The following is a 25,461-nucleotide window of genomic DNA, read 5'->3' on the forward strand; positions in this document are numbered from 1 at the left end:
CTGAAGCTTTAATGTTACTTTAAGAAAAATTGTTTTTGGGAGTGAAGGTTTGCTTTAAAAAAACCCAATATGACCAAAACACATAAGCTACTATTGCTGTCCACCTTATGAAAAAGATATTAGCTGTGATGTCATGCTAAACCTAATTATTCAGAAGGTATTGAAGCCAAAGGCTTAGCATGACAACCAGCAGCCCGCACATGAAAGGGGTCAAAGAAGGGGCAATTGCAGGTTAAAACAATGATATCATGAACGTCAAGTCTGGGGCAGCTAAATACTCTGCAGCTCACCAGTTCGATCTGTCTGCAGATTTTAGAGATGCTAAGGCCAAGAACAGCCTTCTGCCAGTTACACACTTAGCAATGTTTCTGATTCAGTTCACTAAGCTGGATATTTATAGACAGCCAGATGTGATAGTGTGGGTGGCCAGAGGACAAACAGCCTGTTGTCCATTATGCAGCCTCTAAATCATACGCAGAACTGTTACCATTTGCATCACAGAACAGGGGATTTTTCTGAATGTTAAAAAAAGTTCTTGTTATGCTTCTAGTTCCCTTTTTATGACAGTTTTATTGTATACTCCGGAAATGGGTTAACATTTTACACTTGAGAGCCAGGCGTACCTGCCCTTTATCTATCCATTATTATATACACAATATTACCAAAAGTATTGGGACACCTGCCTTTACACGCACATAGACTTTAATGGCATCCCAGTCTTAGTCCGTAGGGTCCAATATTGACTCTGCCCACCCTTTGCAGCTATAACAGCTTCAACTCTTCTCGGAAGCCTGTCCACATGATTTAGGAGTGTGTCTATAGGAATGCTTGACCTTTCTTTTAGAAGCGCATTTGTGAGGTCAGGCACTGATGTTGGGCGAGAAGTCCTGGCTCGCAGTCTCCGCTTTAATGGTGCTCTATCGTGTTGAGGTCAGGACTATGTGCAAAACAGACAGGTTCCTCCACCCTAAACTCGCTCCTCCATGGCTTTATGGACCTTGCTTTGTGCACTGGTACAAATCATTTGGTGGAGGGGGGATTATGGTGTGGGGTTGTTTTTCAGGGGTTGGGCTTGGCCCCTTAGTTCCAGTGACGGGAACTCTTAAGCTGTCAGCATACCAAGACATTTTAGACAATTTCATATACCCAACTTTGTGGGAATAGTTTGGGAATGGCCCCTTACTGTTCCAACATGACTGCACACCAGTGCACAAAGCAAGGTCCATAAAGACATGGATGAGCGAGTCTGGGGTGGAGTCCTGACCTCAACCCAATAGAATGCCATTGGGATGAATTAAAGCGACAGAGACAGCGATCCAGGCCTTCTCGTCCACATTAGTGCCTGACCTCACAAATGCACTTCTGGAAGAATGGTCAAACATTCTTATAGACATTCTTCTAAACCTTGTGGAAAGCCTTCCCAGAAGAGTTGAAGCTGTTATAGCTGCAAAGGGTGGGCCAGCTCAATATTGAACCCTACGGACTAAGAATGGGATGCCATTAAAGATAATGTGCGTATAAAGGCAGACATCCCAATACGTTTAATAATATAGTGTATGTGCGCCAACTCATGAGACTTTTTATATTTCTAGAGTTAGGACTGCAGATAATACTGGGGTGCCGTGATGTGGCTGCAGAAGCTTCCGCATGTATTTGCAAATGTGTGCCAACTACGCCCCTTGTTTTAACATGAACTGTTAGACAGGGTTAATTAAGTTTGTTTCAGGCTGGCTAGTAAAATTCAGAAAGAAAATCTGATTTACTTTAAATCTTATAATTCATTTCTCTATAATCTCTTACAGTCAATCTTGAAATGGGCTATGGCAATGGTTCTGAATGGGACTGTAGACCCTTGCTAATTTGCTCTGTTCTCTAGTACGAATACATCTCCCAGAATGCAGGGAGGAAAATGTCTGTGTATTAATATCAGGCATGTATTATTAGAATGGGGTGATCCTCAGCCATGTTTGACATTTGTAAGCATGCAGATTAAAATATGTGTCAACGGTTTGTGTTCCGGGTGTGTTCGATAGATGCGTCAGACTCTCTGCTCTGCAAAATCAAATACTTAGGAACATGGAGTCTCAGACTCATGTTACCAGAAACTGTGACTGGAAGATTTTATACAGCAGTGTAACCTAATGTACACAAGAAATGTCATGGCAAAAAAAAAAAAAAAAAAACAAAGGCAATAGACAAGTAATCAGAAATCAATATATGTGAATAAGCAGTAAGAGGCTCATACTCGGCAGTCCAAATCCACCCCACAACTTTCATTTTACAGTACAAGTTACAACTTTGGCAACAGTGTAGAGTTTGCGATGCCCAAAATAGTTCTCTGTAACTGAAGAAAAGTCCCTCTTCTGACATGAATAGAGTATTGATCAGGCTCATCTCCCAGCTTCCCCAGCTAACCATAATGCATTTTAAAACATCACCTCGTTAGATTGTAGTGAGTATACTCTTAAGATTCAGAGCACTTATCCTTATCTGGGCCAAACTGCCCTAGAATTTTTGTGATAGTACAGACTTGCCTAAAATGGAACACTTCAGAGGCTGTTTTTTTTGCTTTTTAATTTCTTTATTTAAGAAGAAGTTGCAGTATAAACAGAGTTAAGGCACATCAGGAAAAAATTAGACATTTATTACAATCTGACAACAACATCATAAACATCGTTTCGTCAAAAAGGTTACATTAGTTGGAGGTTGAACATGGTCGACAGGACCAGAAAGGTGGGGTCAAACCCCTCCCGGACGTGTATAGTAACCGACATATCAAATGAAACAAGGGCTGATGGATTTGGGGATAAGTAAACAACCTCAGTTATACAAAACTTGTGAGTGTCAGGTACCAGGGTAGTACCGATAGACGGCTCCTGTACAGAACAGGAGCAAGAAACCACGACTCCTAACCATGGAGTCAGTCGGGGAATGAACAAGCAGTTGAGTATAAGTTACAGAAGACCCCAGACTTGGGGAGAAAGTGAGGATACATACAGATGTGAGAGTAGGGGGAAGGTGGCAGGAACCACAGGGTGTAGAGGAGAAAAGCACAAGAGGGAAGGAAGGAGGGAGGAAAGAAGCAGGAAGGAAGCTGAAGGGGCTGGCATGACCCGATTCCCCGGGCCCATACCCCCCGTGCCCTAGCCAGAGACAGAGAGCTCTCGCAGGTAGGCGTCTGTACACGTGAAGTGATCCTACGGTCTCCATTTGTCCCGAAAAGCCTGTTCCTGATTGTGCAGAGTAGTCTTCCATGTCCCGAAGCTCCTTCCTCTTCAGAGGCTTTTGTGTTGTGGCCTGTCTTGTGCCAAATTACAACTCTTCAAAATCCACACCTTGCTCCAAGCGCAGGTTGCTGGAACACTACTCACTTTTTTTTGTCTAATTCCTTTTATTTTAGGTTGTATTGTACAAAAAAAAAAAAAAAATTGTACAGAAAAAAGGAAAAGAAAACATCTACAAAAAAGTAGTCAACAATACCAACTTCTGTAACTAGTACAGTACAACCCAAAGTTACAGATCAAAATGCCAGATGAATCTACACGGCACCAAAGATCTCAACTCTACAAATTCAAATGAGGTCAAGCAGAAAGCCATCCACGTAGAGTTAGATAACAGATTTACAAGTACCAAACATCATATGCAGGATAACAAAAGCATTAAAAAAAGCATTAAAACAAAATAATGAAATGAGCATGTGATTGACTCTAATCAGAGGCGGTTGATATAGAGAAAACCCCTGTTGTAATAGGTGGCATTATAGAGCAGAAGAGCCGTGTTCACCAAAGATTTCAAGCAGTTAATGTTGCTGAAGTCTTTTTCCAAGATAATCAGTTTCCTTGCATAGAATAGCAATAGAGGGAGGAGGGTTTTAATGGAATTTGTAGGGACTAGAAAGTCTACCAAACTTAGGAGACAAACCTCAGTGGAAGGAGTTATCGGCAGAGTTGAAATCAAGGTGATGCAAGCCAGGATCTCTTTCCATAACTAACAAACTGGGCATTCCCAGAAAATATTGAGGAAATTGGCATGCAAGGAGGAAGCAGGAAGAGAATTGATTTCTATAGAACCCCCTTTATAAATGAGGTAGATTTGGTGTAAGAATTTATGGGGGCCTCCCTGATGTCATCCCAGGCATCCCTATCCAAACCAGGGACATCAGTATCCCATTCTGATTAACATGGCTGTAACAGGGTGTCTGTTTCTGGAAATGTTTCTGGAAATGGTTGTCGAATGTCCCATTTCTAATTACGCAATTATGCATTGGAGCATTTTGATTCCAAATCGAGTGCAAAAAATTGGATCAGGGTCAGTGTAAAAATGAGATAAATTTGGGTTTTCCACAACAGAGTATGTAGAGAGACAATTGGGTGCTCCCAATTTCCCAACCTATGAGAAGCACCCCAGATTTTAAGGATCACATGAAGCAGGTCAACTCATAAGGGGATTCTGAGCCCCTATGTACCAAATGGGTCAAGGCCTCATAGGAACTGACAACTGCTGCCTACAGAGACACTGTGGCATCATCAAAAAGAGTCATTAGCCTGTGATGGGCAAAAATCAATTGCTCAGCAAGAAAGCATTAAAAAAAGTTGGGTACTGCCAGACCCCTGTACCGCCAAGGCTGCTGCAGAACCACCAGTTTAATCCAAGGAGTCCCGACCTGCCAAAGAAACGTAGTTAGTAGTCTGTTTATGGATTTAAAAATATCTTTAGGAATCCACACAGGGGAGTTTAGAATAACAAAGCAAAAGAGTAGAATTTTTATTTTAATGAGGTTTATTTTGACTATTTATAACAACCAAGGACTTCTTCAGGCATTCAGTCTGGAGAAGAATTTAATGAGTGTAATATGTGGAGATACGTTAAGAGATAAAGTCAGAGACTGAATTAGTGATGGTTATTCCAAGATATTTCACATGCGCTACCCCCTGGAGGGAAACATTTTGGGCAGTGACCGGAGTGTCAGCAAAGGAGTGAAGGGGCAGGATTTTAGATTTGGTCCAGTTCACTCGTAAGTCAGAGGAAGTAGAGAAATTATCCAAAATGGATAATGCTGACATTAGGGAGCAAGACTGCCTACCTGGGCATGCTGTACCTGCAGAAGAGGAGCACAAGACCAAAGCTATAGGTTCCATCATGAAAAACAGGGAGTCAGATAAGGGGAAGGCTATGGCAATAATTCCAACACCATGAGAAACATGCAGAAATTTAACAGGGTGATAATAGGGCAAACTAAGGGAAAGGTCCAGAGGCAAAGGGCAGCAATCCAGTACAACAGGAACTTAGTCCAGGGTCACAGAGAAACAATCCATGCACAGTCAGTAGCAGGCCACTATCTGGTGCAGCAAAAACTTAACCCAGGGTCACAGGGCAACAATTCAGGGACTCACCAGCCAACAGTGGCCTCAGCAGAGGAAGTCCAGGCACAGTGGCAGGGAAAAGGAAGTCCAGAGGGCAGAAGTCCTTCACAAACCCATCACGGGTCCTCGGAGGGCTGTGTGGCTTGGTCTCCACTTCAGGGCCAGAAAGGCAGCACTTGGAGGAAAAGCAGAGGATAGAGTGAAGTCCCAGTTTACAGAAAGCCACATAGAACTACAAGCCCCAGCAGTGCAGAAAGAAGTCTGTCTCAGCAGTTCCATGTATTTTCTAGTCTCCTTCTAAGGATACCGGCAGCCAGAAACTCCTCTGTCCATCAAAGTATGCTCTCTACAGTGACCAAAATATCGGTATCGGCCCTGAAAAAAACATATCCCTAGTAGGAAGTGGGCCATTTTGGATAGTCTGTCAACTACCACCAAGATGGTGGTGAATCCATCTGAGGGGGGTAAGCCTACAATGAAATCCATTAATAGCATCTTCCACTGTTGTTCTGGAACAGGGAGGGGTCTCAGCCGGCCAATTGATGATAGCAGCCACTTTTTGTGGGTCCATGGAAATCCCCTCTGTGGAAATAATTAGCCCCAGAAACTGGATTGATAGATTCTCAAATTCGCACTTTTCTGCTTTTGCATATAGTCCGTGTAGCCTTAGCACGGACAAGACCTTTTTTACATGTATCCAGTGAAGATCCAGGGAGGCAGAGAAAATGAGAATATTGTCAGGGTATACTATCACAAAATGATCTAGGAACTTTTGGAAAATGTAATTCACAAAGTGTTGGAAAGTGGCTGGTGCATTACATAGTCCGAAGGGCATGACCAGATATTCAAAGTGCCTGAAACAGGTCTGGAAAGCTGTCTTCCAATCATCTCCCTCGCGGATGGGGACTAAGTTGGACTAAATCAAGTTTGGTAAAGATTCGGGCAGACCGGAATCTTTGGAAAAGTTCAGGGACGAGAGGGAGTGGGTAACAATTTTTATTTGTAATTTTGTTAAATTCCCGATAATCTACACAAGGTCTAAGTAAATGGTCTTTCTTCTCGACAAAGAAAATACCAGCACCAGCAGGAGAATAAGATGGGCAAATTAACCCTTTCCCAAGGTTTTCATCGATACAAAGTTGTAGGTAAATGAGGAGGGAGATTTGGGACTTTATATGAAGCACACAGCTATAAAGTGATGAAAAATCAATTTCTAATGTGTTTATTTGTACATATACACATATTGAGTTGTTTCAAAATACAATGAATAAATAGTATTGTTCAGCACATAGTACATATATATAAATATATATATATGTATATATATACACTTATACATATCACCACACCACCATGGCATGGGTGGTGTTAGAGAAGTCTAGGTCAACTTATATCAAGATGCATTGATGGATAATGGTTGTGAACAAGGAATACATCAGATGGTAGTAATTGCGTAGCATCGAAAAGGGCTCTATGCGTTTCGTGGGTTCTTTCAACTCATCAGGAGCCAATGCAGGGTAAATATTCTTGTATCTGCAATAAAGTATTTTTGTAATCTAGTATTAAATACAAAAAAAAAAAAAAAAAGGAACCATTATCTGTGTTGTTTTCATGCTGCTGGCCACTGCCACAGCTCCCAGAGATGAGTCCCCCACCATGTCTTCAGCTTCCAGCACCTCATTTGGAACCTTTAGCTAACCTGTGAGTAACCAGGGGTGGTTCCTCTCCCCCTTTTCACTTCTTTCTCTCTTTTTTTTTTGTATTTAATACTAGACTACAAATATACTTTATTGCAGATACAAGCATATTTACCCTGCATTGGTTCCTGATGAGTGGAAAGAACCCATGAAATGCGTAGAGCCCTTTTCTATGCTATGCAATTACTAACATCTGATGTATTACTTGTTTACACAACCAGTATCCATCAATGCATCTTGATATAAGTTGACCTAGACTTCTCTAGCACCACCCACACCATGGTGGTGTGTGTGACGGTGTTCACCGTCACTGGAATTTAAGGACAGATGGGTGATGGTTTGGATTGCTTCATATTTGTCAGCAATGTCTCCATGTAGAAATATTGAGATTTGTTCCCATTTGCCATGAGGTCTGTGATTTCTGAGTGCTGTGTGTGTTACATATCTTTCAGTGTCAGAGAGGCTTTCCTTTTGTTTGTGTATTGGGAGGGAATGTGGATTGCCCTGTCTCATGCTGAGTGCTGATGACCTCCCATTGTTCTGTGTCTGGCTACTGTGTACATTGATTGTCCCCTGGGGGCTTCTGTCTCATTACACATAACAGTCCTTCTGGTCAAGCTAAACGGACCAATCCCTGCTGACTAATTTTCAAGTCCTCATTTGCATGGCTAAGGAGGACCTGAAGGAGAACGGCATGTACTTTGCAATTGACCAATGGGAAAGCGGTTATTGGGGGCAGGATGTTCCAAATTCTGTATGAAAGTGTGCTGTTTTCTTCCAATAAATTGTCTTCCTGTTTGAACATACATACAGCCTGCCTGGTGTTTGTTCTAATGGATTCCGAACGGCACATAGCTGTAGTTCGGATCCCGGAGCCTTAAAAACATTTTTTTTTTTTTAAAGATAAAAAAAAAAAGAAAAAAAAATTTTTTTAAGGCTCCGGGATCCGAACTTTTAATTTCCCATTTTCATTTTTATACGTACATTAAAATTAAAATAAATTAAAAGAAAACCTGGAGAAATATAACTAACAAATCATAGCCAGCAAGGATAAAAAATTCACCAAGGATCTAATAGCATTGCAAATGGGGTGTGCTTATAAATGGCACAATACACGTAGAAACAGGACCTTCATTCATAAGGGGAAAGACCAGTCTGAAAGTGAACTATCTGACTATTCATCTGCCACATCGGCTTTCTCTTTTGAGGGGATACTGCATCCTACAGGTGGCAGAAATGGTCGCCGAATAAGGGGAGGCCGAGGCAGATAAAATGGTGGGGAGTCACGCAATGATTACAATCTGACACCAGTTCTGATGACATGTAAAGACCCCCCGTCAGGGGATGGGACCATAGACAGATCCCACAAGCACAAGGGTAGAGGCAAAGTTGATAGCTCTGTGAAGAGAAAGGAGATTCTTAACCCTAGGGGTTCTCCTCTCTCACAACAGATCAACACAGTTGATGATGATTTTTTTAGAACCACCCCCTCAAATGAGCCTAATACAGGAGAAGATGGACACATTTGTGATCCATCCCGATCATTAAAAGACACTAACTTTGAAGGTATTAACCTTACCCTTACCCACAATGTTTTTTTGTTCCCACTATCTCCAGGTTCAGGGGTGGCTATGGGGACCACATGTGCTCCCTCTTACGCCAACCTGTACCTGGGTGGGTGGGAGCGGTCAATCTTTGCAGACGGGGACTTGTTGATGTACTTCCGCCATATATCTCTGTGGCGGAGGTACATCGATGATATCCTCATCTTTTGGAAAGGACTAGTTGAATTACTACTTGAATTTGTAGATAAACTCAACATTAACGACATCAACTTGCATTTCACTATTAACATTGATGCAAAGAGGTTATCATTTCTAGATCTTACGATTATTAAATACCAGGATTGTTCTGTGGGTACTAGCCTTTTCTGAAAACTGACAGCAGGGATTTCCCAACTTCATGCCCAAAGTGCCATCATCTTATTAAGGGAATACCATGGGCCAATACCTACAGGTACATAGAAATTGTACCAGTGATGATGATTTCAAGGTACAGGCCAAAGCCCTAAAGAAAAGGTTTCTCCAGAGGAGCTACAGTCACAGAGCACTGAAAAGGGCATATACAGTGCATTGCGAAAGTATTCGGCCCCCTTGAACTTTTCGACCTTTTGCCACATTTCAGGCTTCAAACAAAGATATAAAACTGTAATTTTGTTTGAAGAATCAACAACAAGTGGGACACAATCATGAAGTGGAATGAAATTTATTGGATATTTCAAACCTTTTTAACAAATAAAAAACTGAAAAATTGGGCGTGCAAAATTATTCAGCCCCCTTAAGTTAATACTTTGTAGCGCCACCTTTTGCTGCGATTACAGCTGTAAGTCGCTTGGGGTATGTCTCTATCAGTTTTGCACATCGAGAGACTGAAATTTTTGCCCATTCCTCCTTGCAAAACAGCTTGAGCTCAGTGAGGTTGGATGGAGAGCGTTTGTGAACAGCAGTTTTCAGTTCTTTCCACAGATTCTCGATTGGATTCAGGTCTGGACTTTGACTTATTTTTTGACTTTGACTAATTTTCATTCTAACACCTGGATATGTTTATTTGTGAACCATTCCATTGTAGATTTTGCTTTATGTTTTGGATCATTGTCTTGTTGGAAGACAAATCTCCGTCCCACTCTCAGGTCTTTTGCAGACTCCATCAGGTTTTCTTCCAGAATGGTCCTGTATTTGGCTCCATCCATCTTCCCATCAATTTTAACCATCTTCCCTGTCCCTGCTGAAGAAAAGCAGGCCCAAACCATGATGCTGCCACCACCATGTTTGACAGTGGGGATGGTGTGTTCAGGGTGATGAGCTGTGCTGCTTTTACGCCAAACATAACGTTTTGCATTGTTGCCAAAAAGTTTGATTTTGGTTTCATCTGACCAGAGCACCATCTTCCACATGTTTGGTGTGTCTCCCAGGTGGCTTGTGGCAGTATACGACTGATTGTTGTCCTATGGACAGAGTCTCCCACCTCAGCTGGAGATCTCTGCAGTTCATCGAGAGTGATCATGGGCCTCTTGGCTGCATCTCTGATCAGTCTTCTCCTTGTATGAGCTGAAAGTTTAGAGGGACGGCCAGGTCTTCGTAGATTTGCAGTGGTCTGATACTCCTTCCATTTCAATATTATCGCTAGCACAGTGCTCCTTGGGATGTTTAAAGCTTGGGAAATCTTTTTGTATCCAAATCCGGCTTTAAACTTCTCCACAACAGTATCTCGGACATGCCTGGTGTGTTCCTTGTTCTTCATGATGCTCTCTGTGCTTTAAACGGACCTCTGAGACTATCACAGTGCAGGTGCATTTATACGGAGACTTGATTACACACAGGTGGATTCTATTTATCATCATTAGTCATTTAGGTCAACATTGGATCATTCAGAGATCCTCACTTAACTTAAGAGTTTGCTGCACTGAAAGTAAAGGGGCTGAATAATTTTGCACGCCCAATTTTTCAGTTTTTTTATTTGTTAACAAAGTTTGAAATATCCAATAAATTTCATTCCACTTCATGATTGTGTCCCACTTGTTGATTCTTCACAAAAAATTACAGTTTTATATCTTTATGTTTGAAGATTGAAATGTGGCAAAAGGTCGAAAAGTTCAAGGGGGCCGAATACTTTCGCAAGGCACTGTAGAAAGGCACTAGAGAGCCCCCGAGAACTACTACTATTTCAGGGTGAACATCACCCCGAAGAGGTGAAGATTAGACCCGTTATCAAAAATAACAAACAACACAAAGAAATAACAAGTGTTTTGCAAAAACACTGGCACCTTCTCATCCAGGACAATGTTATTAAGCACTTTATTGATGCAGATCCATGGGTGATGTTTCAAAGTAACTGATCCTTCAAAGACATCCTCACATCTAGCCACTTCAATAGAACCCTGGGATCGGACCCATGTGGTGATCTCACCCGGGGTGCCTACTTCGATGTGGCCAACGTGACTACTGCCGGTATATACGTGCAGGTTCTCAAATTATCCAATAAAAACAATTTGCCAGCTGTGGGACTGGATGCGACGTATTCTATGTGGGGAAAACAAAACGTATGTTGTGGCAACGTGTGAAAGAACACACCGACAACATACGTGATGGAATCCCTGAAAGCCCTATTTTGGAGGCATTTTGAAAATTGTAATTTATTTAGTCTGGACAATCTAAATTTTGCAATGATTGACAGGATACATCCTCGACTACGGGGCAGGGATTTTGACAACGCAATTCTATGATACAAATCCAGGTGGATATTTACCCTCGGGGCCCACATACCCCCTGGGCTGAATGGCTTGCCAGTTACGCCCTGTTTGTGTGATGATGTGTCTATGCCAATACTACTATGGAGAGGACGGCCTTTTCTTCCTTCCTCTCCTTGTTTTTACACTGCCTGTTCACTGTGAATTTTTTCTTTTTTGCCTTTGGATGTGCTGCATTTAGGTCTCGTTAGGTCTACCCTGTTGGGAAATATATATGCTATATAATCATATGGCACTAGGTTACACCCCCCCCCCCCGGGGGTCAATTTGTTCCCGTTTGGCTTGGCAGTGAGGATTATTCCTGTTTTTCAATGAATATGGCTAACTGAGCCTTGATATGTGGACGCAGTAGTCTATGTGTGATCTGTGTGACCCAACTATTCCGCTCTGTTGGTCCTGTGACTTTTATGTACTGTGGATTCAAGTCTGGGGTGTGTTGATCTATTTTAGGTCCCCCTTTATGGCTGATGGACTCCTATATTCGACTCTGAATGGAGACCCCTGTCAGCCTCTTAGGAGAGATCGGATGGATCGCCCATCAGCTATGTCCTCTCAATAGGCAATACTTGTTTGGGCATCCCTTACCCATGTTTTTTACTATATCTGGACCAAACGCCACCTTCGAAACATAGACTGTGCAACAGACGAATGTTTACATTTTGTCACTAGACATCATTTCTGCCAGGAGAATAGGAAGTGACCCGATGTCACTTTTGCCAGGGAATCAGTAACTGACATTTCTGGACACCAGCGGCCTTAGGAAGTGTGACTCCACCTATGTGGAGGCGAGCACAACTTTCTGTGTGCTTGGATGTGTTCCTATGTGTTCCCTAGCAAAATATGGCTTAATTTTGAAACCATGCAGGTAAGAACAGCTGTTACAAATTTGACCAAACGAGAGAGCCCCTGCCAAACCCGCCCCAGGACTACCCACCTCCTCCCTTTGTCTTGTTTTAAAGGGAGTGACTCCTGTGCAGTTAATTGCTTGTCGACATGGTGGGGTCTCAGGAGACCCAGGCATCGTGCTGCTGGCTCCCATATTTTTGAACTTGGCTGCCGTTTCTATATTTGGCGTGGAGGGTATGACTTGATGATGGTAAAACTTAGTCCATTATCTGCCTATAATAGGTGGATTCTATCTTAAATAGTCTTGGTTTTGAGTAAGCTGATCTAATTTAGTTATTTTCTTTTTTCTTGTTCCCCTCCCCTTTTTTCCTTTTCTTTCCCTTTCCTTCTTCTTTCTATTTTATTATGTATTTACAGTGTGATGTAACAGATCTCCTGCCTTATAGCTGGGAGTCTTCGTATACTCCCAGCTGGCAATAATATTTGGGAACATGCGGCATCCTGATGCTCCTATTTTCTGGTCCTCCCCTCACTGAAACACATCCGACAGCACTTGACCTTTTGTTTGTTTATTTGTGGTAGGTATTTTTATCACCTTCCCCCCCCCCCTCCTTTTTTTAAAATGTATTTATTTTTTTATTGGATTTATAAACACATTGTATCTGCATTATATTTGCTTTTACGTGTATATCCCATGTATTGTTCACATTTCATGTCTATGCTCTTTCCCTTTATCTTTTACTTTTCTCATTTTCTTTATATGTATATACTAAGAAATCTGCAAAATATATGCAGACAACAGAAGCCCTGAATAAGCGGAATACCTACACCGCGAAACATGTTGGCATATCTTGTATCTGCATCTATCATAAACCTTTGATGTCATTGTATTTGTAATATCCCAGGGGCCCCTTGATCCTCTGTGGCCCTGTGCGTTACTAAGCTATGTATATTATTTTGGTTGTCTAATAAATATATTTTTGTACATTATAAATAAGATATCTGTATTGCTGTTATATACCATTTGGGAGTTACCATTTAAAAGCCCATTTGTCGGCGGGGCAAGACCACTCTCTCTTCCCCTCCTTTTGTTGGTACTGTAGTGTACAGGCATACTCCACTTTCAAAATGTATGGATACAGTATCTCCCAAAAGTTGGTACACCTCTCACATTTTTGTAAATATTTCATTTTATTTTTTCATGCGACAACCCTGAAGAAATGACACTTTGCTACAATGTAAAGTAGTGAGTGTACAGCTTGTATAACAGTGTAAATTTGCTGTCTCCTCAAAATAACTCAACACACAGCCATTAATGTCTAAACTGCTGGCAACAAAAGTGAGTACACCCCTAGGTGAAAATGTCCAAATTGGGGCCAAAGTGTCAATATTTTATGTGGCCACCATTATTTTCCAGCACTGCCTTAACCCTCTTGGGAATGGAGTTCACCAGAGCTTCACAGGTTGCCACTGGAGTCCTTTTCCACTCCTATATGACAACATCACGGAGCTGGTGGATGTTAGAGACCTAACGCTCCTCCACCTTCTGTTTGAGGATGCCCCACAGGGTTTAGGTCTGCAGACATACTTGGGCAGTCCATCACCTTTACCCTCAGCTTTTTTAGCAAGGCAGTGGTCATCTTGGAGGTGTGTTTGGCGTTATCATGTTGGAATACTGCCCTCCAGCAAAGTCTTCAAAGGGAGGGGATCATGCTCTGCTTCAGTATGTCACAGTACATGTTGGCATTCATGGTTCCTTCAATGCACTGTAGCTCCCCAGTGCCGGCAGCACTCATGCAGCCCCCCAACCATGACACTCTCACCACCATGCTTGACTGTAGGTCACACTTGTCTTTGTAATCCTCACATAGTTGCCGCCACACACGCTTGACACCATCTGAACCAAATAAGTTTATCTTGATCTCATCAGATCACAAAACATGGTTCCAGTAATCCATATCCTTATGCCCAGTACACACGATCCGAAAATCGGATGACCTTCCATCCGTTTTTGTTTGGTTGCTAGGAACTCTCAATTATATTCGCAAATGGGAGAGGTTACTTACGATACGAATTTTCTCGGATGATTATTCAAAAGCTTCCGGTATGCATAACCATGTTGTAGCGTGTGAGGGGAAATGATGTCTACTGCTCATGCGCTGTCTACTGCTCACCATTTTTTTCGGACGAACAACATACTGATAATACGATTATCGTACGATGTGTTATAATACGATCAAAATTTTTTTGCTTGCACGACCGGATAATATCGGGCGAACTGTCGTGATCGCCTCTCGTAAGCGGTGTACTAACGATCAGATTATCGTCCGATCTTTTCACAAGCGTTATTTTTCGTCCGATTTTCGGATCGTGTGTACGGGCCATTAGTCTGCTTGTCTTCAGCAAACTGTTTGTGGGCTTTCTTGTGCATCATCTTTAGAAGAGGCTTTCTTTTGGGACGATAACCATGCAGACCAATTTGATGCAGTGTGAGGCGTATGGTCTGAGCACTGACAGGCTGACCCCCCCACCCCTTCAACCTCTGCAGCAATGCTGGTAGCACTCATACCTCATACCTATTTCCCAAAGACAACCTCTGGATATGATGCTGAGCATGTGTACTCAACTTCTTTGGTCAACCAAGGTGAGGCCTGTTCTGAGTGGAACCTGTTCTGGTAAACTGCTGTATGGTCTTGGCCACTGTGCTGAAGCTCAGTTTCAGGGTCTTGGCAATCTTCTTATAGCCTAGGCCTTCTTTATGTAGAGCAACAATTCTTTTTTTTTTCAGATCCTCAGAGTTCTTTGCCATGACGTACCATGTTGAACTTCAAGTGACCAGTATGAGAGAGTGAGAGCGATAACCCCAAATTTAACACACCTGCTCCCCATTCACACCTGAGACCTTGTAACACTAATGAGTAACATGGCACTGGGGAGGGAAAATGGTTAATTGGGCCCAATTTGGACATTTTCACTTAGGGGTGTACTCACTTTTGTTGCCAGCAGTTTAGACACTAATGGCTGTGTGTTAAGTTATTTTGAGGGGACAGCAAATTTACACTGTTATACAAGCTGAACACTCACTACTTTACATTGTAGCAAAGTGTCATTCAGTGTTGTCACATGAATAGATATATAAATATTTACAAAAATGTGAGGGGTGTACTCACTTTTATGAGATACTGTATGTTGTAGTCTTGGGTCTCCTCTCTGTGCTCCCCAAGTTATGTGTCCCCGGCACTTATAGTGCCATGCCAAGCTGACCAATATTTCCCCATAGATGCCAATGAGCACTGAAAGCTGAAAATTGGTCTAGGCAGGAAGGGGGTGAAAGTGCCCTGTATTTAAGGGGAACCCTATGACAAAATTTAAAAAGAAAACTGCATGGGGGTCCCCCCAAAATCTATACCAGGACCTTTGGGTCTAGTATAAATATTAAGGGGAACTTCACACCAAAATTTAAAAAAGAAAACAGCGTGAGGTCCCCACCAAAATGCATACCAGACTCTTATCTGAGCATGCAGCCTGGAAGGCCAGGAAAGGGGGGCATGAGTGAGTGCCCCACCCCTCGAACCATACCAGGCCGCTTGCCCGCAACATGAGAAGGGTGCCCCCAAAGCACCTTGTCCCCACATTGATGGGGACAGGGGCTTCTTCACGACATACCTTGGTTGTGGGGGTCTGCGGGTGGAGGGCTTATCAGAATCTGGAAGCCCCCTTTAACAAGGGGGCCTCCAGATCCCACCTCCCTATGTGAATGGGTATCGGGTAAATCGTACCCCTACCCATTTACCAAAAAAGTGTAAAAAGTAAACACCACAGAACAAACCACAAGAGTAAAGGGTCTGAACATAATTGACTACCTGTTCCCAGGAAAGAAATGCCTGAGCCATGTTCAAGGATAATCCCAGGTACTCCAGATGGTGGGTTGGATAGAACACAGACTTACGGAGGTTGAGGATCCACCCAAAGCATCTGTATTGCCTACAAGACATTGGCCGCAAGAGCTTGAGTGGAGTGCTCTTTCAAAAGAAATCGTCCACATATCCAATCATGTTGATTCCCTGACAGCACAGGAGCACAAGGACGTAGGCAACGACGTAGGTGAAGATCCAGGGGACAGGAGCCAAAATTGCAGAAGTGTTGCTCACCCACTGCTAAACACAGAAACCACTGATGTGGGGTTAAAATGGGAACATGTAAATACACATCCTTGATGACAGTTGATGCTAGGAAGACCCTGTGTTGCAGAGATGCAATTACAGTGACAAAGTTCTCAGTGGAATTGGCTAACGCACAAGAGAGTGTCCAAAACCTTCATATCTAGGCTCGTGTAAAAGCCTTCTGAGGCTGTGGGACTGTAAAAATTTTTGAATAAAAGCTCCAAATTTGTTCCTCTGAGGAAACTGGAACAAAACACTACTTAGAATGACGTTGACGCAAGGCAGGCTGTAGGACCCTTAATTTCTTTGACAAAGAGGGACAATGGGAGGAGGCAGAGATAGAAATTCCAGCCTTTATTTCTAAGAAATCACATCCTTGGACATCTTGGCTTTTTTGCTAGGGAAGAGGGTGCCCTTTCTGCCTGTTACTTCCTTTATATATATATATATACATTATATATATATATATATATATATATATATATATATAAAAAAAGAAAGTGTCTAAAGCTCACACTAAAGAGTTGTCAAACAGAATTCTTTTCAGACTGTCTCCACAGAGCAGTTTCACAGCCGGAGAATCCTGACCCTGACAGCCATCTACACAGTAGTGCACGTTTACTTGGTGAAGCTCCATTTTTTGAGTTCTAAGGGATCTGTCAGGATTGACCCAGGGTTGTGGTTCATGCACTTAGCCCAGACTGCTAGGGTCTGGCTAACAGCCATTGATACCACAAACCGCTGCATGGCCAAGCACAACAGAGGATAAGAGGTTTCCAAAGAAAGCCTCAAACCTTTTGTCCACTGGGTCATCGTAAACTGCAACCATTGAAGATTTGAGGTAGTAAGAAGCCAGGTCCAGCACAGAAACCTACCACTTTTTTGTGGTAAGCCTCCTCAAGTGGATACTGCTGAGCAACCGCTTGGGAGGAGTATTCACTTTATTTAGCTGCGGCCAGCCTTCATACAGAACATCCTGTACTAGTCGGTGGGCTGTAAAAAAACCTAGCAGGTTTCTTTACCCATCTGGTCTGTAACAGAGGCTGAAAACGCTCTTTAGGGAAAAAAGGAAGGATAGGGGGTATATCTGAGGAGACTGAGGGCCAAAGTACTGGAAGAAAATTTCTCAAAGGAACCCTGAATAACCTCACCATGGCCCCATGCATAGTGTGTGCTGGCCTGCCCCCCCCCCCCCATCCCATGTCCCTTGAGCACAATTTCCACAATGGGATGTGGGGATTCTCTAAGAGTCACTCACATCTGGTTTCTGCAGAGCATCAGGGTTGCTGTTGTCTAGGGCCTCACAACTGAAGGCTGCAGGATAACATGGTGAAGGTGAATGTGTGGACAAAGGCCTCAAAAAACGAGCAGGGTTGTGCCTGGAACAGCAGAGTGCTTTGTCCTGTAGCATAGCATGTACTCATCCAGAAGCTGCAAGAATTAGCCTTTGTGGCTGTAGTAAAGTGTAGCAACCAGGTTGATAAAGGACTTCTTAATGTGAAGAAATTAGCGCAGTCTACTCAGTCTCGCAGGTGGAAATCAGAATCATAACCTAGAAATTTGCTCTCACTAGAGAAAGGCCATCCATCACTGCTGCTTACAAAAAAAACTTGGTTTGCTAGTGTACTTCACATTTATGAAATGCTAGTTTCCTTGCTATTCCACATATCCTCTGACATTAATGCTTTGAGTCAGTGATCCAAGCAAGTATGTTGCAAGTGAAATTACATCTCGATCTGCATACTTGCTCTGGTTCTGGGACTCTTAAAAAAAAAAAAAAAAAAAAAAAAAAAAGGCCAAACCAGCTTGCCTTCCATGTGCCCTTACTGGAGATGGATCTTGGGTGCGTGTGCTCCTCTATATTGTGCAGTTTAAATCCACAAATTGATCAGCACGGCCGCAATATATTATATATATATATATATATATATATATATATATATATATATATATATATATATATATATATATATATATATATATATATAAAAAAAAAAACAAAAACTTTTGTTGTAATCCGTTTAAAAAACAAACAAACAATGTAAGTATTAGAAAATACACACGCACCACTAAAGTACCTGCCTCCTATAATTTTTAAATAGATTGCAATAAATTATTTGGTTTTATATTCTGGCTATGCTGATCAACCTGTGGTTTCAAACTGAGTCAGAAAGAACTGAGGCTAGGTGCCTATTTACAGATCATCGACCTACTTATTCCTCCCGTGACAAGCCTACTTTAATTAAGTATGCTTTCTGAATGGTTCCTATGGGTTGCTACATCATTTGCATGTTGCTCCATACCGTAAGTAGATTATATGCTTGTAAATGAGAAATGTGACAACTAAGTAATCATTTATTTCCTTTAATTAAAGAATCAAAAATACACAGATAGAAAAAGAAAAAAAAAAAGGTTAAATATCCTACAAAAGAAAGCAAACCAGCTTTGCTTCAGCTGCTGGAAAGAAAAAAAAAAAACAAAGAAGGAGTCCAGTAGTCCCTTTTTGCTGAAAATTAATGGCAGTGCACGATGGAACTTGCAGTACCTCAAAAGCTAGAGAGTGCAGCCTGACAAAAGATGCTTGATCCAGTCCAAAAACACCAGCTTACAATAAGTCCACTCTGCAATATGCTCCAGATGTCTGATCAACGGCGGGCAGTCAAAGAGTATATCCACTACAAACCATACTGGGTCAAGTACAGAAGGGACGAGGACATTTCAGAAAAAAAAGTCATCGGCTACACCTCCAGGTTGAAGATAGGTTGCAATTGAATGTGGATTATAACATGATTATTGGTCTTCTTTGACAACAGGTGGACTTATGGGTCGCAGAGGCAGATCATAAAACACCCTGGGTAGGGGGTGTTTTACCCATAATCTTTTTGGAACATTCCAACAGGGCATTGTGTATGTCCTTGGCACAGGCAATCTGGGACTTGATCATGCTCAGGTACTGGGTATACGGCAGGCTCTCCGTCTGGACAGCATCTGGTTTGGTGGCTGTAGGCACAAGAGTAGGGGAGTGCTTGGCGCTGTCATAGCTTTGAGAGAGACACTCGTAGGCAAGGCGCTGTGGGAAAAGACAAGTGAGACCACATTATGGCATCTCCTCCACAAATACACCAACTTCTTCCTGTCATGCAGCCACAAGAGGTCCTGGAAAAAACAGGATGGCACTGAGGACCTTTGCTTTGGAAAACGCTAGTTGCCCGACTCCCTGGCTTCAAGACTTAGTCATTGCTCAAGTAGGCAAATCAGGAAAGTTTTAGACACTGAAGATCCTATTTGCATACTTGTTCTTGATCAGCATGACAGTCCGGCAATTAGCATTTTCTAAAAAACAGCTCAGCAAAGGTAGCCTTTGTGTAGACTGCAATGATCTTCCTACCTGACAGTTATCCATTCATACATGATAAAAATTGCAGCGCTAAATAAATGAAGTTCAAAGTAAATCATTAAAAAATAATCCATATAGTGCTTGAACACTAAAGTGCATAGTTTAAGATGAAAAGAAAGTCCATTGAAGTAATATCCAAGGAAATGGGATTGTTTAGATGAATATCCACCTGGTGCACCTCCACCGTGATAATAAACAGGATATGAGCTTACCAGATCTCTAGACTCCACGTTATAGGAGTCTAGGCAAGCATTTAAAACAATAATCCAGCACTCAAAGCAAATCCCTCAGTGGTTAGACCGGAAAGGAAGACTTAAGGTTTATGTTGGAGTTTAGGGATTTTTTTGGGTGTGGTAAGTATACAAAAAGGGAGTTAAAAGGGAAAAGTTTCAATACTTACACTGAAAATAATAAACAAAACAAATAAAAAAAAAAAAAAACCCACATGATTTTTCTGTGCCATAGCACAAGTTCTGTGTGCTATTGCACTAGCCATGTCAAATCTCTTTAGCCCCAGTCACACCAGTGTGGCTTTAAAATTGGGCTACTTCAGCATGATTTCAAAGCCGCACATCAGTGCAATTTGCACTACCGATTTCATTGCGGCTTGCAACTTAATACAACAGAAACCTATGCAAGTCGCAATGAAATTGGCAAAAAGTAGTAGTGATTTGGAACTGTCAAATCGCACCAGTGTGAACATGTGTGAATATCGCTAAAAGCGATACGTGACCTTTTCTAATACTGTTGGATAGTGTGCACCAACATAATCAAATCACTTGCACCAAGTTTCAAAGTTAAAAATGGTTTGAAAATGTACACCATTACCATAGTGGCGTCAGTAGTGTAGTGTAGGGTGGCGGACGGTGAGGAGCAGCACTACAGGAGGGAGAGGAGAGCTGGACAGGTCTACTCTAGATGAACAGCGCACCACCATAATGCAACAAATCAATGCATTGTCATGAAACCTTTGTTTATTTGGTGAATAAGATGTTAAGTAACTGCATATAGAGAAATTAGCACATTTTTCTCCACGTGCTAATTTTTTCCCCCACCACCTCTATAAAAATAGAAACTGTCAAGCAAAACACATACTCTCACAAAATAATGTGATTTTTGACTTACCGTAAAATCCAATTCTCTGATGTTCATTGACGGACACAGCTCCTGATCTTCATGACCTGCGAGACCTTTAAAAAAAGAGGAAGTAAACCCTCCTCTGCAACTTGTACCTATAGGTAAGCCTTAGGCTTACCTATAGGTACTGTAAATATCTCCTAAACATGTACCGTTTAGGAGATATTTACCTTACATGCAGCCAGTGACATCACTGGCGCATGCGCTCTGAAGGAACGGCCGCTGGTGCCGTTCCTTCAAAGCCCCGTGACCGTCAGCTCCTGCGCGGGAGTGACGTCACCGCGGCCCCGGCCAATCAGATGGCCGGATGCCGCGATCCCGGAAAACGGGCGACTGGACATGTTGCCCGTCATACAGGTAAGCGGGCGGCACGGCGGGGGCTCGTTCTAAGGCAAGTATTTCATAATGAGCTAGTATGTTAGTACTAGCTCATTATGTGTTTCTCTTTCAGGTTGCAAAAAAAAAAAAAAAGTTATGGGTTTCCATCCTCTTATCATCCAGAGTAGCCCCAAACAGGTGATCCCCTTGAAAGGGGAGATCAGTCAAGGCCTTTTAGACGTCTGGTCCACAGACCAGCATTTTAGCCAAAAGACACGCTGAAGGACCACTGCCGAAACAGAGCCGAGCCACTAGGGGAGCCTTCCTGCCAGCCGAATCCTTAAAGGCCAGGAACTTTTCAACCTGGAACTATGGTTGCCTTGTTCAATCTGGAAACCGGAGGGTCCACAACCAGCAGAACAGTCCACTTCTTAATAAGAGACTCCACATAGGGGTGATGCCTAGTAAACTGCTTAGGGGCCCCAAGGGGACGCTTTGGTCGTCCACACTCTTTAGGGACAATACTGTCAAAATAGGCGGGGAAAGGAAACAGCTTTGCCGCTCTAGATGGCTTGTGAGTGCCAAAGGGAAACTGCCTCTGTCGTAGCTGCATTCTCCATCTTCAAGGTCTCATGCACAGATACAATCAGTGCTTCCACCAGCACCTTTTCGTGCGCAGTTACAGATGTGGAGGACTCATCCTTACTATCTGAGGATTCTGGGCGCACGGTCCAAGACCCAGCAGGGTGACCCAGGTCCGCAGCGGCCGAATCAGATTCAGGATCTGATGAAACAGAGGAAGTCGGAGGGCGCTTTTTGCTAGCCCGTCGCCCGAAAATCCACCTCCACCCAGGACACAAGGACTCCAGGACCACCGTCAGTGCATAGATAGACCTAGGCCCGGAGGGCCCCGCAGCCTCAGAGAGGGGATATGGTGGGTGTGACGATACTCACAGTTACTGGGAGTAAAAGACAGATACTGAATGGTTTGGACTGCTTCAAATGGGTTTAGTGTTTACACTTATGATAATGTTTATTGAACTTCAATGTCAGAGACAGGCTCTACCTATTGTTTTTGTATTGTATTTCAGGAGCTCGAGGACGGCCGTCTGCTAGTTAATTGGCCCAGGTTGATTGAATCATTGTCATCTGTTAGTTGCTGAGTGGAAATAGTATACTGTTTGTGTTGGTTGTTCTTTAGATATGTTAATTATATTTCTGTATACAATTTGATCTGCATATGATAATGTAATCAGGCAACCCCTGACCTGATGGGGTAATTTGATCAGGAGGGGGGAGGTCCAAGCTGTATATAAAATTCTGTGTGACTGTTCGATAAAATGAGAAAATTCCAGTACAAGCTAAGTTGTTGTCTAGCTTTGTATGGGGGCGGCTGAAAAATCTGATATCTATGTTCACGACTGGGAGGGCGCCCTATACTGATGGAAGTCCACAAGTACAGTGTAGATATGTGCTCCAAAGACTCCATGGGGACCCCTCAAAAAGTGTAACATTCCAAAAGGGACAACCCCCACCACGCTGGCAGTACCACCCGGTTGCCAGGCACAAAGCACCAAGCGATCCTCAGCAGAGGGAGAGAACCTCACCAGACTCACCACCCAGCAAAAACAGGGACCTGCAGCCACCAGGATATTCTGCACCCCACCTGCGGCGATCAGGAAATGAAAATATCCAGGAGTCAGCACCAGGGGATAAGGAGGGACCCACACCACCGACATCGCCGCCCACAGGGCACCACTGTCATGGCCGCCGCCATTTTCAAACCACCACAAAATGTCCGCCAGACTACACAAACATTGCCACTGCATACAAACACACAGGCTACAGAAAAAGGAACAAGCCCCCCCCCACAGCTGATCGTCGTCACCAGCGGGGGGGGAACCCCTCCGGCCCCCATCACCAGCAAAGCGCCCAGTGTCCACCTCAGGAGGTGGACCAGACCACCCATGTGGGGTTAGTGGGAGGGGCCAGATGAAGGGGGTGCCTGACTGGAAGGAGGGGAACCTGGGGGTTTGACCTTCCCAAGGAGGAGCCCATATCCACCCCAAAACTCTCCAGGGGGAGGGGGGGGGGGGGGACAGCTACTCACCATACCAGGAACCAGACGGGCACTGCTCCATACAGAACCTCCTCTCCATGGCAGACCTAGCGCGGAGATGAGGTCTGCGCATGCTCAATGGCCAGACTGAGGTGACCACTGGATCTAGATTATCCAGCCTGTCATCCAGTCCAGCAGTTGATTGCAGATCTGAATTTATATCTAAAAAGAAAAAAAAGATTGCCAGGACCAGAGATCCTGGCAAGGAACTGGATCCTTATTCCTGACTAGGCAGAAAAAAACTGAGTAACTATAGCAAAGAGAGGAAGTATACCCCCTGGGACTGCCCACAGACGTAGCCAGATTCTTTTTCTGCCTAGTGTCCTACTCCTGTAAGGGGCAGTATACCCCAATGGCCATGAAGATCAGGAGCAGTGTCCATCAATGAACTAAAGAAATGCCCACTTAGCAGCTCTGGAACTCTGACATCACACATCAAATGATGCGCAACTGCCTCGGCTTTACTGCCCTGAAACTAGTAGCCCAGGCGTCAAACATTTTACACCAATTTTTTTTTCCTTTAAAGAGCAGTCCAACTAGGATCCAGCTGAACGGCCCAATCTTTGGCTGTGTTGCAAACTTCTCATCGTGTCTGTATACTCTCCTGCAACCCCACACTCTCCCCCCACCCCAGTGAGCTGCAAGGAATGTCAAGAATGTCCCACATATCCGGCTCAACCTCGCACAGAACATTAACTCCAGCTGTATGGAGATTTACTGGGAGAGGGAAAAGTTATGTGATAAACATGTAGAAACATCATTGCCTACTAGTCTGTACATCTCCATTCCAAACATTCTCTGCCAATGTCCAATGTCCCTGGAACACATTCAGGCAGACCTGACTATTGAGTGTAATAACGATGTTTGAGGAAACGGAAAGGAGGTCAGACATCGGCAGACCGTGAGCCAGTAATGAACATAATTATTCATTTATTTACACCAATCTCTGTCTTTCCTTTGATCTGCACTGAATTAAAAAAATTACGCTTTTCAGAACAGACAGTTCGAAGTCCCCTGTATGCGCAGATGGCCGCACGTTATTACCTGACTTGCGTAAACCTGATTTTACAGGGATGGGGATGGTAACATGTTCCTGTTTCACAAAAGGCATCACTTTACTATTAAATATTTTTTGAAGGGCTGTTGTGGTTTACTTTTTTGGCCCAAATTATGGTTACTTGACTGTACTGAATTGCTCTGCAGACCTGGAGGCACACCGAGACAGGTAGGGGTATTCTTCATTATTTTGCCAACTATCCTAAAATTACCAATATCCCTGTTTATTTCAAAGTTTTGTTTAAAAAAAAAAAAAAAAATGTAAAATAATAAAAGCATGCCATACTCACTAGCTCTGTGCAATGGCTATGCACAGAGTAGCCCTGAACCACCTCCTTCTTCTAGGATACCCCACCCCCGCTCCTGGCCCCTCTTTTGCGAGTGCTCCCATAGGAAGCTGCTTGCTAGTGGGGCACTCATACGGGCTTGCTCCCCGAACCAGCTATGTGTGTCTATTGAGACACACATTGCGGCTTGGCCTTGCTCCTTCCTCTCAACCAGTGGCTCCCACTGTTGCCTCCATGCCTAGCGAGGAGAGAGAGGGAGAGCAGCGCTGCTGTCGAGCACATCGCTGGATCGAGGAAGTGCTCAGGTATTTGGGTGGGAGGTTGGGGGAAAATGTTCACAGGAGGTTTTTTTTTAACCTTTAAGTGGGGTTAAACATGATTCATGAAATTTGGCCAAAGCACATCTTTAGTGTTTTCTTACCTCTCTCCAAAGCCCTAAGTGTCTTTCTGCGGTTTCTTTGCTCTGGTATAAGCATGACATAAGTTCTCTGACAACTGAGATAAAACCAGGCTGAATGTTGTGTCATGGGAGATTACTATAAAATAGATTAGCAGAGAGCTTGTCTTGTCACAACACAGCTCTGCAAGTCTCTGCCTATGTGAAGTGGGGGTGTGTGCCTTTCCTCCAATCAGCTGTCTTGGCTGCATGCCAGGAATCCACTCCCAGTGCTAAACAAAGAAAATCTGACACAATGAGCACTTTCTAAAGAATATAGAAAGCTGAAGACAGCAGATATGCATGTAAAACTTATGTAGGGAGATTTGTTTTATC

General features: G+C 43.2%; 1 protein-coding gene across 1 annotated transcript in view; it reads right to left on the reverse strand.

The window, feature by feature from the left end:
• Window positions 1–19,182: 19,182 nt before the first annotated feature.
• MED29 (mediator complex subunit 29) overlaps window positions 19,183–25,461 on the reverse strand; it is a 73,371-nt gene continuing 67,092 nt past the window's right edge. Inside the window, exon 4 of the mRNA XM_082262803.1 lies at window positions 19,183–19,445. Coding sequence (XP_082118929.1) covers window positions 19,215–19,445 — 231 coding nt within the window. The 3' untranslated portion in view covers window positions 19,183–19,214. The remainder of the gene's footprint in view (window positions 19,446–25,461) is intronic.

Source organism: Pelophylax lessonae, assembly GCF_965119305.1.
Source record: "Pelophylax lessonae genome assembly, chromosome: 7".
Classification (NCBI taxonomy): Eukaryota; Metazoa; Chordata; class Amphibia; order Anura; family Ranidae; genus Pelophylax; species Pelophylax lessonae.